At 43.2% G+C, this 16,058-nt stretch overlaps 1 protein-coding gene across 1 annotated transcript in view; it reads right to left on the bottom strand.

Annotated features, from left to right (window-relative positions):
• Nucleotides 1-16,058, bottom strand: part of cntfr (ciliary neurotrophic factor receptor) — a 169,926-nt gene that overhangs the window by 61,845 nt on the left and 92,023 nt on the right. Inside the window, exon 4 of the mRNA XM_062558887.1 lies at nt 5,839-6,072. Coding sequence (XP_062414871.1) covers nt 5,839-6,072 — 234 coding nt within the window. The remainder of the gene's footprint in view (nt 1-5,838; nt 6,073-16,058) is intronic.

Raw genomic sequence — 16,058 nt, 5'->3', positions numbered from 1 at the left:
GAACAGGAGGAAAAGGAGAGTAGAGAGAAGAAGTAAACTGCAGATGGGTGGATAGGAACGGGTTAAGGAATGGGTCAGCTGGGATTGGATGCAGGGAGGAAGGGATAAGGTGTGGAGGTTTAGGACAGCAACAGCACACGCATCTCACACTGCCAATTACCAGATATGCATCCACGGTTTTGTCTCATGCAGAGCATTAGAGTGGAACGGAGCTGGAGCATTGCAGATTTAATTGGAGCAAGGAGCAGCATTTTAGAAGACTAGAAGCGATGCTCCAGCTGCTCAGGTTCAGCTGCTAAAGATGGCACCAATTGGCGTTAAAAGCCAGCGAAAAACAAAACAATGAGCTTCATGTTTTTGATAAGGATGTGTTTTGGCGTTGCATTACATAATCTGCATAGTTTACTCTATTCTCGCCTTTCAATTGGACCCAGGTGACAATGAACTGTGTCTCAGTTTGTTTCACCTCGCTAAGACATCACTTGACAATCTTTTAAAAATAATACTTTTGTTTTTGTAGAGGAAGTACAGCACTTTATTTTTTCTCATCACCACATTTCTTTTTTTCTTGCTAAATCCTCACAAAGACCCCGAATCCGGCTTTCTACCTGCTCTATTTCCTGTGTTCGGCTCCCGTCGCTTAACCTAAGCTCCTCTGTCTCCTCTGCGCTTTATCGAACTTATTCTCCCTCCACTCCAGCATCTTCCCGGGGAGGCTTTCACTGCACCTCGCCAGGTCGATCTGCGGGTGCCTGTTTCGAACTTCAGCTTCCCAGAGGTTTGTGTTTGCAGCTTTCTCTTCTTCCTCTGAGCACTTTATGTGCGCAGAAGCCGGAATTCTACTTACAATAAACTATTACACTTTATTTGTTATCTGTTCTTTTTTTACACATGTTCAAAATATATAATAAATGCATATTATATAATAATGACAGCTTGTTGAATGATAACTTAATCGGCTGTGATGTGCTCCAACAGGCCAGAATACAATGCAGCCATGAGATAACATTGACAGATTAGTATTCAGCAGCTGGTGTTTATCTACACCGTAGATGGAGGGCGGTTTAAGAGGATTAGGAGGAAAAAGGGAGACGGAATGAGATAGAAAACCAAAGGAACCGGGCCATAATTTTAAGATATGAGAAGTGAAAATGTAGTAGAAGAGGGGCCAGCGGGGGACTTGTCTTGAGAAAAGACTGAGCTTCAAAGCTTTTGTAATTCACCTTTGGATCAATGTACAGGTCTACTGTGTACAGGTTCTGTATTGGTTTGGTATTTTAGGTTTTGTATTGAATGCACAGATCATTTGAGCTCTGATCTGAGGTGTACATTTTGGATCAGCAAAACCCCTTACTTTATAAAGTAAGACCCTAAAGACATGTGCCATATCATCTCCTCTCTGACACAGCAGCATCCGGAGAGAGGGAAGAGGAAAAAGATCTGTCTGTCAGTTATATTCATCTGACATCTTTTTTCCTGTTCCAAGATGTTACTGTACACAACACTGGGCTCAATTTATGCTTAACATTAAAATTTTACAGCAGTCCAGTTTATGTTTTATTGATTTTGGCATGAAAGACCTATTTTGTTTTAAGAAGTCCAGAAAGTCCAGAAAGTCCAGTTTATGCTTGAGGACGTAGCAGAACTCCAGACTTAAATTATATAAGAGGCAACGCAACGTATGAGTTCAGTTTCTAGCAATTCAAATAAATCAAAAACATGTGCCAGGTATCATCAAGATTTGCTTTCACGATTTTTATGGCGATACCAGAGGAAATGATTATTTGCCCATTCTCCAGGTAACACCCACCTGCGTGTGAAGACTCATTTGTTTCAGGAAGCCGGGCTGCTTCTCACGCTGACAGCAACACAACCTCACGGACCAGCAAAGGCTGACAACAGCCTGAAATCTTCGGACGTGTAAATCCTGCGTGCAGGTATTTGCTGTTTGTTATGATGGACTAAGTATTTGAACAAGCATTGAGGGTAATTAAAATGGAAGCTGAGGCCTGACACGCAGGACCAAATAGTTCCTGAATTACACAGGAAGTCCCAGGGGAGATGGAGCTCTACGCGTTCACCCTCCTCCACAGCGATCCGTCCGTAAGGAGACAAGACAATTCCATTACCCAGCCATGTAGCACGGGTCCCCTGAGTGTGTGTGTGTGTGTGTGCGTGTGTGTGGGGATACACATAAAAACAAGCCGCCCACTCAAAGGAAATAGATACCAATTGGAATATGTGTGTGTATGTGAGTTGCCTAAAGGAAGAGATGCATCAATCTAATCAACAACTGACTTGTCCTTAATGGAGCCGGGACATGCGTGTTTACATTTGGGGATAAACATTTAATTCAACCAGCTGAGTAGCACTGGATTCATCGGGTTTGACCTTCATTAGTGAGCCAACTTTCACTTTAATAACATTCTGAGTGAATTTATGCCACTGAGTAAGTTAAGCTATCCTAATATTTAACACGCACTGAAAGACTGCAGAGAAACAATAGATTCTGTTGTATTTGTGATTTTATTTGCACTAATTTCAAACAAGCAAACACACCCTAGCAGAGGACAAATGGACTCGGCATGAGAGCTCAGGTGACGGTGTGAATGATAAATCATGTGCTAACCCATCCTAATTTAACTAACTAGAGCAGGTCCGCTAGGTGAACGGCGGGTGTCTTTCTGACTGTGACAGACTGTGACAGATCACCGGGGCAACCGAATGGAGAGATGAACCACTGCAGTTATGTATGCTGGGAGGCGGAATAACTGGCTGGGTTTTGCCCGTGTTGGCTAGCTATAAATTGTGTTTAGCTGACGGCCTTTGAAGGCAGCAATACACTGCAGAATGGACGAAGCCAGAAAAGGGCAGAAAAGTATTAACTCCCCCCCTCTTATGACAGCAAAGGAAAAGGGGACGTTGTATTTCACCAAAGAGCTTTCAAGTTTTACGACCTCTTACTTATTCTATTATAGTGAACATTTACTTTCCATGCCATTTCATTTTTCTATATCAGTCTGTCACTTTTCTAACTCTCTATCATTGTATAACACTACTCTTTTAAAAGATTGTGATTGTGGTCCTTCCTTCAACCATCAGCATAAACAATTCTAAATTGTGCATATCTTTTTTCAGTAATTATAGCTCTGTATGTATGAGAGCCATGTGACAGGTAGAACACAAACACCGTGCAGCTATGTACCGTGGTGAAATGATGCAAAGAGGAGCGCACAACTGCAGACTTCTCGCGCCGACATAATGTCAACGTGCTCCTGTAGAAATCTCATTGAAAGCTGCGGAAAACGAAGACGGGGGCAGGGGTCACAGTATGATGTCCTCTGTTCTCAATGCCAACCAGTGAACACACAGAGCTGACAGATGCCACCAGAAAACTAGAAGCCAAAACACAGAGGGGGCAGAAGGGAGGAGACGTAGGGGAGGAGACGTAGGGGAGGAGACGTAGGGGAGCACCTGGGACGGACGCATATTGCGAGGGTGTAAAGGGAAGATGATGGAAAAAGGCCGGCAGGAAAGACGGAATAAACCCAGCAAAGTTCTGGATGAGGAGGTACTGCACAAATGCAAACGAAGACAAGGAGCGAGAAGGAGGAAGAGGTCAAAAAGTTTGAGGTAAAAAGAGACAGATGGCCCTGTGCTATCCTCCTGATAACACTTAAATCTGTGTAAAACATAACAAGCCCCCCGGTGTGCATAATAAACCCTTCATAAAATCAAACTATCATCATGATGGTAATCACAACAAGTGTAGCCTGTCATGATCTCGTTAGCGCTGTGTGTGCACACCAACTTTTGTAGGTGACAGTTAACTTAATGAGAAGGCATCTTAAAAAGCCAGAGGGTGAGAGAGAGGGAGAGCCCAAAAATAATATATATATATATATATACATACAGAGAGACAAAGGAACAAAAGATTGTGTTCAACTCTCCCTGTTCCAGTCCCTCCTCGGCATGAACGAGTGATACAGGATTCAATGTGGACGTCGCCTCGGTGTGTGTCTCACACACGTCATAAAATCACCAACTGATATCGTGACAATTATATCCACCGTGAGGATAAGTTGAGACTGAGCCTTAATTAACGGTTCTACATTGTAACTATCTATCGCTCGCTCTAACACACACTTTTCGGGACCACCAAAGTATCATTATGACGCAGAAAGTGGGCGCTGGTATTTGCACACACACGCTGTAGCTCGCTCACAGCCACAAGGTCTACTTTCCTCTTTCTCTCTCTTACAGACACAAACACACACATACAGATACACTTTCTGGTCTGTTTATGCATTGCATGATTCACCCAGATGATATAACCTACCATGACATACAATTCAAATTAATTTGGTATTATTTCAGCATTCAGCAATTCATCATCGCCTATATGATTAACCAAACTGTCACACTCCCGTACAGTCTCATCCATCAAACACTTACGCAAGCTCGATGGGTGGCGCCCTCGACTTTGTATCAGTCCTGCTGACACGTGTGTGCAGTCTTACAGGTGTGGTTTCCTGTTAAGCCGATGGGGATGCGTTCCAATCTCTCGTTCACATTGTCCCTCTGCTGCTTTGATTAAAATCTCACATTCAGTTAGGGCAACCAGTCCGTCTTTCTTTCAATCTGACTTTGTCCAATTTAGTCCTGAGGTCGACTTTATTGCACAACAGTGTCAAAACTAAGAAATGTGGCATGGGTTCTGTTCTTTCCAAGGCCAGAGTTATGATGAATGACGGGGTTTGTACTGCAGTGTATCAAAATGTGCCACTTCTGGCAATGTTTTGAAGTGGTCTGCCATGACTGATGTCGAAAACGTATATTGTTTTCACCTGCTAGCCATCTATAAGTTGCAACGGGATTGGTGCAGGAATTTAATCCAAACCGTTCCGTATCCCTCATGTTAGCAACAGACACCCGAGGAGGAAGAGGAGGAGGAAGAGGAGGAGCCGCTGGCCAGCGCGGATAATGCAAAAGCAGAGCTCTTTTTTCTACTGCTACATTAACCATGAAATCACCGTTGACTGGAACGTGTTTTCCCTCAACTTTTCAGAATAGACACAAGGAAGTTGTCACAATAAATGTGAGGTAATAATGGATGCAATAAAAAGAAATTGAATATATATTCATTAAGTAGTGGATAAAACCACTACTTAATAGTCTATTTACAGTAGAAGCGTTTGGAGAACAGGGTTGGATAAAAAATATTAATTGCTGATAGGAAGTACCATACAGAATCAAGTGTTAAAGTAACACCGTCTAAAAGAAAACATTAAGCCAATTACCAAAAGTGTGCTGTTTAATAATTAAGGTTTATTTCCATTCCAATGATCTCGTTAAGGCCTTTCTATTTCAACAGCGTATTCACCTCTAACATCCCAATAATGGATCTCAAAGGAGGGCAAAGCCAACTCAAACGCCAACGTGATATGAGGATAAACTGACCATTTAAAGCAAAATGACCAAAATGCAATTTGAACAAATATTAACTTTTCAGCTGATGACCTAGTTATAGACAAGCAACCCAAGCGATGCAAATCCATGGTGCTTGAAGTCCCAACAATTGATTACAGCTGCAAGTTCAGTTCTACATTAATGCATTGTTGGGTTTCCTTTGATGTCATGCACGTATACTGTATACACAGACAAGACGTATCGCATGTCTCATTAATAAATCATGTTTTCCTTTTGATTTGAATGCATCGTGGTCAGTGGCACCAGGTTATTTTTCTTTTCTTTCTTCCCATTTCTATTTTGCTGCAATTAGCCAGTGTTCCCCTCCGGAATTGATGAAGACTTATCATTTTACGTCTGGGTACTTACGGCCGATGTGGAGGTAGATGGTGTCGCGCCTCTCCCCGTGCGGGTTCTGAAAGCAGCTGTAGAGTCCGCTGTGGCCCAGGGCCACGCCGGTCAGTATCAGTCTGGGACCCTCTAGACGGTGGTGGTCCTTCACATCTGTCCCGTTCACCTTCCATGACACCGATGCGTCATTGTCCAGGGAGCCGCACTGCATGGTTACATCACTGCCTATTCGCTCATACTGGTTCCTAGCAACTGGAAACAAAGAGAGGAAAAGGGTGGAGTGTGAGTGATATCAAGAGCTGATCAGTCAAGTATCTGTGTGCATACAGACTGATCACCAAATCACAACCAAAACCTTTATGATACATGACAAGCAAGACACCTGACGTTCCTGCTCATTCCGTGAGTCGGGAAACGGACAGGAGCAAATTTTCAATATCAATAATTGAATGGAGTTATCCTTAACACATCAGCCCTTTCAATTCAATTCATATGGGCTTATTGATTACTGTTCACGATGCACATTGCTTAGCGGATTCGTAGTGGCCAACCAAGAAACCGTCGACAGTTCAGCAGCTATGTGGCTTATTTCTCCCCTCAGATGTTTACTAGAAACACATTTGCTTAATAAATGTCCTTAATATATGAGAAAGGGTCCAAACGAGCAGCAAAGTTGGTTCGTTTTGTCCAGGGGGCTTCTGCAGGACCATATACCATCGTTTCACAATCCCAAAGCTTATAAGTCTACCTTGGATAATTATGACAAAATGTTTGGGAATGAACATGAATATTTCTTTCCATACTGTTGCAATCTTTAGAAGAGGAACTTCCAAATCGGGGGGGGGAGAATTTGAAAAGAAGGCATTTTGTCACCAGTGTGGCCTTTGTCCTTGTGAGTGACCTCAGTGGCGACACAGAAACGCTACCTTTGTCCCCGGGGTGAGAAACGCTGTAGGGAGCGTGACCCCAGGGTCTCATACGTGAGGCCGATGGGAGTTGTAGCGGGGGACACAGGGTAAGTAGCCCTGCTCTGGTTATAAGTCCCAGGGGCCCTGTCATGACCACACAGAGTGAAGACCTCAGATTAACACTTAAACGCTAAGGATCAACAGCACAACCAACAACAATGAAATATTGATCCCCGTCTCGGGAAAATCCCTCGTCTATGAAGAAGAGACAAGAGAAGACTGCCCCCACTGGCTCGGAAGCTGTCAAGATCCTTGTCTTACCCTGATGTCTCTCTCTCCCGGTCTTCCCCTTGTGTCCGTCTGTCCCCCTCCCTCCTTTCACTACCATGCTTCTTATTTGGCTGCTTTTTTTTTTCTAGAGCAGGCTTCCCTTACCCACTCTAGCACAGCTGATAAGGATGTAAAACGTAGTGTTTCATGTATATTTTATGTCACACAACAGAGTCATCCATATTTGATGGCACAAGATCCCCGTCCCCATTAACATTAACCTGACACTGTTTGTTCTCTCTCTGTCTTCCTGTCTGTCGTTTATCCACCCTCCTCATCCGCAGCCCTTACTGTCTGCTCTTATATCCCCCCCAACCCCCCCCCCCCGTGTCTGTCGATCTCGAGTTATCTCCCCGCTTGGCCTCGCCCTTTCCCCGGGTCCAACTAATGCGCGTGCATAATGCATGTTGGTGGCTAGAAAGGGCCCTCTCCTTTAAATGTCCTCCACTTTAAACAGATGCATGACTTTATTTACATTTAAGAAGAGTTATTTGCATCGCAGTCATTTAAAATAAAAAAATCCATAAAGTTTGACTTTTATGTTAGCTTTGACCCGGTGTTTTAAGAGACGAGTAAGTGGTGAGAGAAGATAAACTTTCCTGCATTGCACATTCTGGGTCGGCGAACATTCAGGTGTTTTTTTGTGCCGGAGAGTGTTATTAACTCTACTACGCCATCAAAGTGAAGGACTGTGGTATTAAAAAAGCGTAGAGAAGGTCCTTGCGTAAAATTCCCCTCCGTCATTAGGTGGCATGAAGCTGTTTGAAGAGAGTCACACTGATGTGTTGTATTTATAAGCAGGAATATTTACAGGAAATAAACCCCGCGTGGAATATTTTGGCTGAAACTTTTTGGAGCTTTTCCCTGTGAGCGTCCTTGAGGAGCTGCAGTGTTTCTTTGACCTCTTCTCTTGAGACCGCCTTCCCCTGCCACATCCCATCCTCCTTATCGTCACGGGGTTGCATCACTCCCTCTCTCTATGTCTGTCCCTTGCAATATCCATTCTCCTCCCCATCTCCATTGCCTTTCATCTCTGTCCTCTCCATCTCCCTCCGTCGTATGTAGGTTCGACCTCTCCCCCTCCTTATTCTCTCACTCTGGCAGTCTCAGGCGGTCTCTATCTTTATCTCCCCCCCCCCTCCCCCCATCTCTTCACTCCCCTGCCTGACGTCTGCCTTTCCGACATCCCTCTTTGAACTTTAAGTTCTCAAGATCCTTTATTTACTTACATTTTTCTTCTGCCTTAATGTACTTCATCTCACTCCTATAGTTTATTATAAGTTAGTTTGAACTAAAAGCATATTAAATGTCAGGCAGTTAAGGAGTGTGGAATGAACTCTATTTGAAGGTGGTGTGTAAACATGATCTAAAGCTAACACGACTCATGCTGTTAAACACTCAATGCTTCCCTTACATCTCTAATGTGAAGATGGCTTCGTGTTTGGCTACAAAAAAAAAGGCTTAACAGCAGATAATCGAATCACTTGTGACTTATGCAAAGGCTACAGAAAAAAATGTGTTCCTTACTGCCTCGCACCGGAAACCAACCCTCAGTTACCATTGGTTCCTCTGTATACTGTTCCATACCCTGTGTGAGAAGAAAGACTACGTCCCACTGTGAACGTTCATCTTTGAGAATAGTGCCTGCCATAAACCAGCTGGGCACACAGTCAGACAGGAATACACAGTACATCGGTCGGGAACTATTTTAAGCTGCAAACTGAAAAGAGTGTGGCTCATTGATTTTGATGGAGCTCTTTGGCACAGAAAAATAAGCTTCAGCACAGGGCAACACTTGATGAAAAGATCAATTCATTGTCTGTTTTCGGTCTTATAAAGAGCATTGTTGACGTGGGACAATTCAGACCTCATCCTTTAACTCAGAAGCTCTGGTTTGGTTCCGGTATAGGTGTCCGGTGTGACTGCAAATTCAGAGACTACCGTCTCAGCTGTGGCAATCAATTGCCGTTACCTTCCATCTTTGTCTTTGTCTGTTGTGCCGCAAGTTATTCTCACCGTCTCCGTTTCCCTTATCGCGTTCTTCCTCTGTGTATCATTACTGCTCACCTTCCCCTCTCCAATCTCCGTCAATTACTCTCCCTCTCACCTTGAAAACAACCCCCTCTGAAACTTCAGCATTTGTTTAGTACACCACCAACCACGTTGCAAATGCATAATAAACCTTGTAGCAACAGCGGAAACGCAAGTAGACAATAATGAGTACACTCACGTAATCACTATGCATTGGTGAGCGCACCACCCGGCATAATGTGCTCCTGCCTCATCGCCACACACACACACACACACACAAGCAGGTCTAATAACCATAATGACATTCAGCTCAAGTGCTATTGATCTCTTGGTAATAGACATGGCAGAGTAAGCAGCGTTGGAAAATTGTTGTTCTCATCCAAATGAGAACGATAATCATCTGTGTCCTTCACAGAGCTTCATTTTTACTATTTCTACTCATTATTCTACTTATTTATGATGATGACAAGCGAAAGGGCCCCATCATGATAAAACATCACCAGTTGTTTTTGCTTTTGAATTTAAGACGTTTTGGGCAGTGCAATAAATACGAAATCAATCAGAAAAAACACATGAACAGAATGACAGGAACGCAAACTGCAGCAACTTAAAAATGCGTGATTCAAATCTGTTGTGGTCTGGTGGAAAAACAACAACAAGGAACACTCAGGCTCAAAGGGGTTAGCACGAGAAGCAACTAGATATTCACCAATACAGGGAAGAGGCACATTTTTATTGGTAGTGGGATTATGCAGGGCATTCGGGGCGTTGCACTTCTTATGCAGCCCTCTGGAGTTTTCCCAGAGCAGATTCATTACCATAAAGAGCCAACAAAATGTCATGTTACGAGGTCACTGGTGTTAAGACCTGCAGGACATCACACATCTCTGTTCGTAGGCGATATCCACAGCGATTAACATGCATTAACATGCATTCACAAGATTCCTGGAGAAACGGTCCGCCCGCTTAACGGACATGAGGGAGGAAGACACAACGCACGTACTAGCCAGAGTTGACCATTTCAATCGCACACATTTACACAAGCGATGAAAAAACGAAAGGAAAAGTGGAGGATTTTGGTTTTAAAGCGGAAAAAAAGGGGCTGCGAGAAGAGGTGAGACGTGAGGTGAGACTCGCCAATTCACCTCGTTATCCTTTGCGGCCTGATTAACCGTAATTCAAGCAGAGAGATCAATTAAGGTCAAATTATCATTAGCCAAGTGTCATATCGGATATTCATGAGAACAAGGGGCCCCAGTGTTTGATTAGCTGATTACACACTGCTGCAATTACGCGTTCAAACATCGAGTGCCACTGGGCAAACCCCCGTTATACCTTTCCACTGCAGCGTCATCATTAAACGTCTGCTGATCAGGGGAGGACATTTCACTCGGAGGAAGAAGTTAGTTTAAGGATTACTGAGCTCATGGAAATGTAGTCATTTGATACAGTGCCTGTGATTTAATGCCCACGCACAAATACACACGCGGCATCAAGGCGAGCATATGGCAAAGGACTTTGGACGCTGGCCTGTTAGTGATGATGATAATGATGACGCAGGGATCGATGGGGCGGGTCATCTGAAGTCCTGCATCCTTGCTATCTTGACCTCCATGACCACAATGCAAAACGATTTGGGACTTTATCGAGTGACGCTTGACATTTTTGTGGTTGTGTGTTATTAAGTGCACTCCTCCTTGAAAATGTCACATCTAAAGTCTAAAATCTAAAAGTCTAAACTTTTAAAAGAAATGAAAAGCATACAGGGCAGCTAATAAGGGTGTTAGATCAGCAAACACACACATAGGGGTGATTTGGGGAATCAATAGCAGACTTTGTACGTATCCTTGTGTCATCACGGTTATACGGCTTCCACAAAAAGGAGCCACGTGTCTCTTCAAAGATCCTGTGCGTTTTGGAGCAGCAGCAGCCGAGTAAAAACTGGGACCTCTGCCCTGAAACGTCGGCGCACACACAAATCAAACACAGCCCCACAGGGCCAAAGACAATCCTATTCTCATACATAAGCATAGTTGTATCTGGCAGACGCACAACCAACAACTCATGCACAGACATTCAGAAAAATTCTTGACTAGATCAGAATGCTTATGAATGTTAATGATTGACAACCATCTATGGGACCATGTGTGTGTGTGTGAGACTTCACCGTGCCTACCAGCATTAGTGTGCCTTCCTGTTTGTTTTAAGGTGTGTGTGTAAAAAGCAGTAAGTCATGATCAGACTGCGCAACAGCGGCGTCAAACGAAATTGAAGTTCAGCGCCGGCATCCTGATTTACCGCCTCAAAGCGCTGTCCCCCCTGCGCTCCGTGTCGGCGTGCTCGTCTCAGTGTGCGTGTGCGCACCGTCTGTCTGCGGCGACGCGCGTAGCTCTCCGGGAGCCGAGCCCTCGGCGTGGATTCATTGGCATGTGCATATCAGACCGCGTGGCTTTCCAACGGGGGCTGTAACTCGCGAGCGCGTTTATCAGCGAAGGCCCAAGGGGAGCCGTGCCTTTTGAAAGTCCAACAGTAAAATATCGGATTGGCTGACACACACGCGGGGACGGAGCCCCGGAGGATTATCAGTTTAGAAGATCACATTTTTTTTCATCGCTCGGTGGCTCCACATCGTGATGCTGCCTGGGCCGTCTATACACACAGAGAAATGCAAAGCGCACAGCCGAACAGCCACTAGTAGAGCAGTGGTTATCAGTCCTATTTTCTGCAGGGAGATTCTTTTCTTGCGCTCTCGTTTTCAAGAGTTCTCCTAAATGTGTTTCTGAAGCACATTTTAGTGGAGAAATAGGCCTTGAAGAGAATCTTGGTTCACGTTTGACCAGCTGTTCCTTGGTTGACAGTTTGAGTCGGAGCTCACTAACATGGCGTCAGAGATTCCTCGCCCCTGATCGGTCGTTTCCTTCGGCGTGTGGTGAAATCTTGAAGAATTAATAACGGTGGCTTCACAGTGAAAGCAAAGCATATTTTCGCAATGCTTTACTCGCCCGACAATTCGTGGTTAATTTGAGTTATTATGAATTATCTTAATTTGCGCCAGAAAAGGGGGCGTGGTTTATCTCAGTGACTTTCGTTCGGTAAAAATCATGGAAATAACCCCAATTTCTGCTCTTAAACTGTTGGGAAATTTACGTCGGAACCGCAAACGTCATGCTGTAACGGGTTCATGACATCATCGGTCGCCCCACACAGCTCGGTGAATCTCCTCAGCTTTCACCAGGATGCCTGCCCCGCTTCCAGCGCTTCTTCCGGCTAACCAGCAGCCAGTGTGATGACCCGTGGGCTGGGACAGGTGCCAGAATCTCACAGGTGGACACCGACTACAGGCGCTCTGTCTCAGCTGTCTCCGGTGAGCGGCAGCGGAGCGTCACGGCGCTGGTTGGTTCTCCAACCCGCACTAATGAGGCATATTTTTTGCTTGCTTCATCTGCTTCATTCATTTTGCAAAGAATCTACTGAAGCGAAAGATTTACTTCCCTTTTTGTGTGATTCATTCTTTAGATTTTTTGTCACATGTAGTTCTGTCGGCTTCTGGAGACTCTTTTGGCAAATTTAGTAAAGCAAAAGAGTATTTCAGTTATTTAAAGTAAAGTACCCTAAAGGCAGCTTTAAAGAGTTGTGTTAGAAAAACAAACTTCAGACAGTCTTTATTGAGTTCTCATTAATAGGTAAGAAATATTACCATGACTGAAGAAAAGAAAAAACATACAGAAATAAATTAATGTATAACTTAATTCATTAAGAAAAGCTACAGCTAGGTTCTCCTGTAGATAAATAGTGGATTAATGTCAGTCTAGGAGGAGTAAGCAGAAGGGGAATCTCTGCTGCTGAGGGCTCACAATCCACCTCCTCTCCTCCAGCTTTGGCCTTTGCTCGTCTTTCCATTGCCTCGTGAGCACGGACACATGGCTATCGAGATTACCCTCAAAATCATTTAAAATAATGATTTCGCCTTTAGGCTTACATACTCATGATTTGCTTGCAAATCATGTTCACTTGCCTCTTAAAGAAAGCTAAATGGGAATTTAAATAGAAAAGCCCTGAGCCTGAGATAATGTGATAATAACACTGGTAAAAGTCAACAGGTTAGTCTTTAATGATGTAGTTAAAAATGTGGAAGGACAGAAATTCCAAAAGGCCTTTGCATAATAAGGGTTCAATTGTTCACTAATTTTCCCATGACTCAGCAGATTTGTTCTTATTGGAGCCTTTTGTCTACAAATTGTTTTGTTATGAGACCAAGCCACATAAAAGGTGAAATCTAAGGTGTTCATGTGGTTTGGTCTGTATAAACACTTCCAAGGTGGAAGTGGTCCTGAAACCCTGCCGGTATTACAGCACATTTATATACACTGTTATCCGTAAGATTGTAATCGATGTGCTGAGCAAACAAAGATAGTATCAAGCAAACAAAATGTCACAATCACTGTAAAAGATACCTGCATTTAGAAATAGAAGTTTCACACATAGGCCTCATGTACAACGCTTTTGTGTCCATTTAAGGCGTATTTATTTGCAATTAAAGCATTGTGAGGAAAATACAAACAAGCCGAGCTGTTGTACCTGCTGTAGAGGTTGAATGATACGCTTTGCATCTGATGGGTCTGTATTGATTAGACTCCTGCTTGAGCTGGTAAATGCTAACATTTGACAGTAAACATTGACATTAAACATGTGGAAATAATACAATTAATAACAGAAGAATTTGGGTAGGATATTTCCACAAAAAATAATTAAAAAGGGGGTTAAATATAATTGATCACGGGGATCCGCAAAACTATTGACTCTTATTTTCTATTGTCGGACACTTTATGGGAAAGGAGGAAATAATAGATTTAGAAGTATCAAGAGATTAATGATAACTTTCCTTATTAACAGCCTCGTTTATGAATATAAATGCAATCTACATCTTGGTTTAGGATGAAATGTCAGCACATTGTACGTTAGGTGGGGCCAAGCATCTTTTTTTGTTTTCCTTCGCATGGTTTTATCATAATTTATTTTTTCTGCCTCCGTCAGCATGTGGCAGAGCTAGTGAACTGGTTCCTCCGATGTCTCTGTGAGGTATGACACAAAAAAAAAGTAAATCCCCCACAACGATTTATAAAGCAGAGATCAGATTAACTACCGTATGACATGATAAGCATGGAAATAAAGTGCCGCGGACACTTTCACGGTAGTGCACAAATGAATGCAGTGATGCAGATGTGCCGTAGCTCACAGTCCACATGTGCGATATGCTCACTAACACACACGCAGAGGCCACACAGCCGGCACAAAGCAAACACATTTGGACGACAGAACTATGCACAAAGATGGACATTGTCCACCAACTACCCTCACGCACACTAACACATACACTTCCTCTGCAAACATCTTGGAATTAAGTTATCACTTTATCCTCTCCTGTCTTTTTCCACACAAAGAGATTAACATGCATTCACTCTCTCTCTGCATTTGCCTCTCCTTTCATGTAAGCACTGAGGCAGCTGCAGCTGTGTAAGTGTTTGTATGTGTATGTCTGCTGTGTGTGCTCATGAGTCAGGGCACCGACACTCAAATAAATCCACTTCCTGTTTCCTGCCTGTCAGTCTGATCATTGCCCTCATCGTCTGGCTTGCGGAAGCCACTGGAGAGGACAGAAAGAGTTGCAGGCAACGGGGTTAATTGAAACCTCAGATTTTAGATGTCTATATTGTGGGAGGAACATGGGAGCGGAGGAGATAAGAGGGAGCATAAAAGGAGAGGAAGGAGTGTAGAGAATGAGAGATAGAGTTGAAAGATGACAGGGGGGGAGGAGTTGGAGAAAAGGGGGGACAGTGTGGGAGGGGGGATCGTTGAGAGTGTGTAGGGCAGTAAATATTTTACAAGCCTGGATTAGAGTGGTCAAGACATGAGGAATGGGAGAAGGGTTCCTGAGAATCAGCAACAGGGAGAAGAAAAGAAAAAGAGCGGGACAGCTGGATAAGAACGCTTTGATAAGAAACATCTGCAGAGAGAGAGAGGAAAGACTGGCTTAACTGCATCCGGCTTTGTGTGTGTGTGTATTATATATATATATATATATATATATATATATATATATATATATATGTGTGTGTGTGTGTAGGCATATATGTAGTATTTCTTTTAGGTGCTGGTATGTTTAAAATATCTTCCTGCAACACTTCCCTCATGTCTTCTGCTTTAGGAGGACAATGACCTCCTCGCCTAACAATACGCTATATTTTTGTGCAACACAGTCAACTAAGAAAAGGCTTTAGGAAACACAAAGTGGAACGAATTAAGAAATAGTAAATTGGCTACTGAAGATATCCCAGTCAGAAAAAAACTAAATTTCCCCATTACAAAGTGTACTACTGTCCTGTAGGGGTAGCATTTATATTTTACAAAATGTATATTATTCAAAACTAATTATTTCCAAAGTCCAAATCTAGTATAGAGCACAGTACATTTCAGTTTTACTTCTCACCTTTGACCAAATTAGACCACACGTCTTTTATAAAATGAGTTTCCATCCAGGCCGCCTTGCAGAGTCTTTCTTGCTTGACAAAAGCTATTCATCATTCCATTACATCACTATTATTTTCTGTCACATCAGCAAAAAAACAAATCTAAATGTCCAATTTACATGTTGTTTACCCACCATTACGTTAGTTGCTGATGTTGTCTCTAACCAGAGTCGCTGGCTCAGGTCCCAGCAGACTCTCATCATTGGGTTTTGGGTGAGTCGTAAGCACCAAAGTACTAAGATAGGAAGGCATGTGCCATATACTGTATACCAAACCTATTCTGAGTCATTTACATTGTAATAAAGACCGACAAAGTATATTTTTTTTAGGAAGGAATGCATATCTACTTTTTTAATAAATCAAGTATCTAATAAATGTTTTCTGATTCCCCTTTGGCTTGACTGTATAATAATGATAATCACGCAAAAGCCTGCAATCCCCC

The sequence above is a fragment of the Pungitius pungitius genome, chromosome 18 (assembly GCF_949316345.1).
Source record: "Pungitius pungitius chromosome 18, fPunPun2.1, whole genome shotgun sequence".
NCBI classification, from domain to species: domain Eukaryota; kingdom Metazoa; phylum Chordata; class Actinopteri; order Perciformes; family Gasterosteidae; genus Pungitius; species Pungitius pungitius.
Note: the sequence above shows the minus strand (reverse complement) of the source record. Positions and strands in the feature narration are given on the sequence as shown.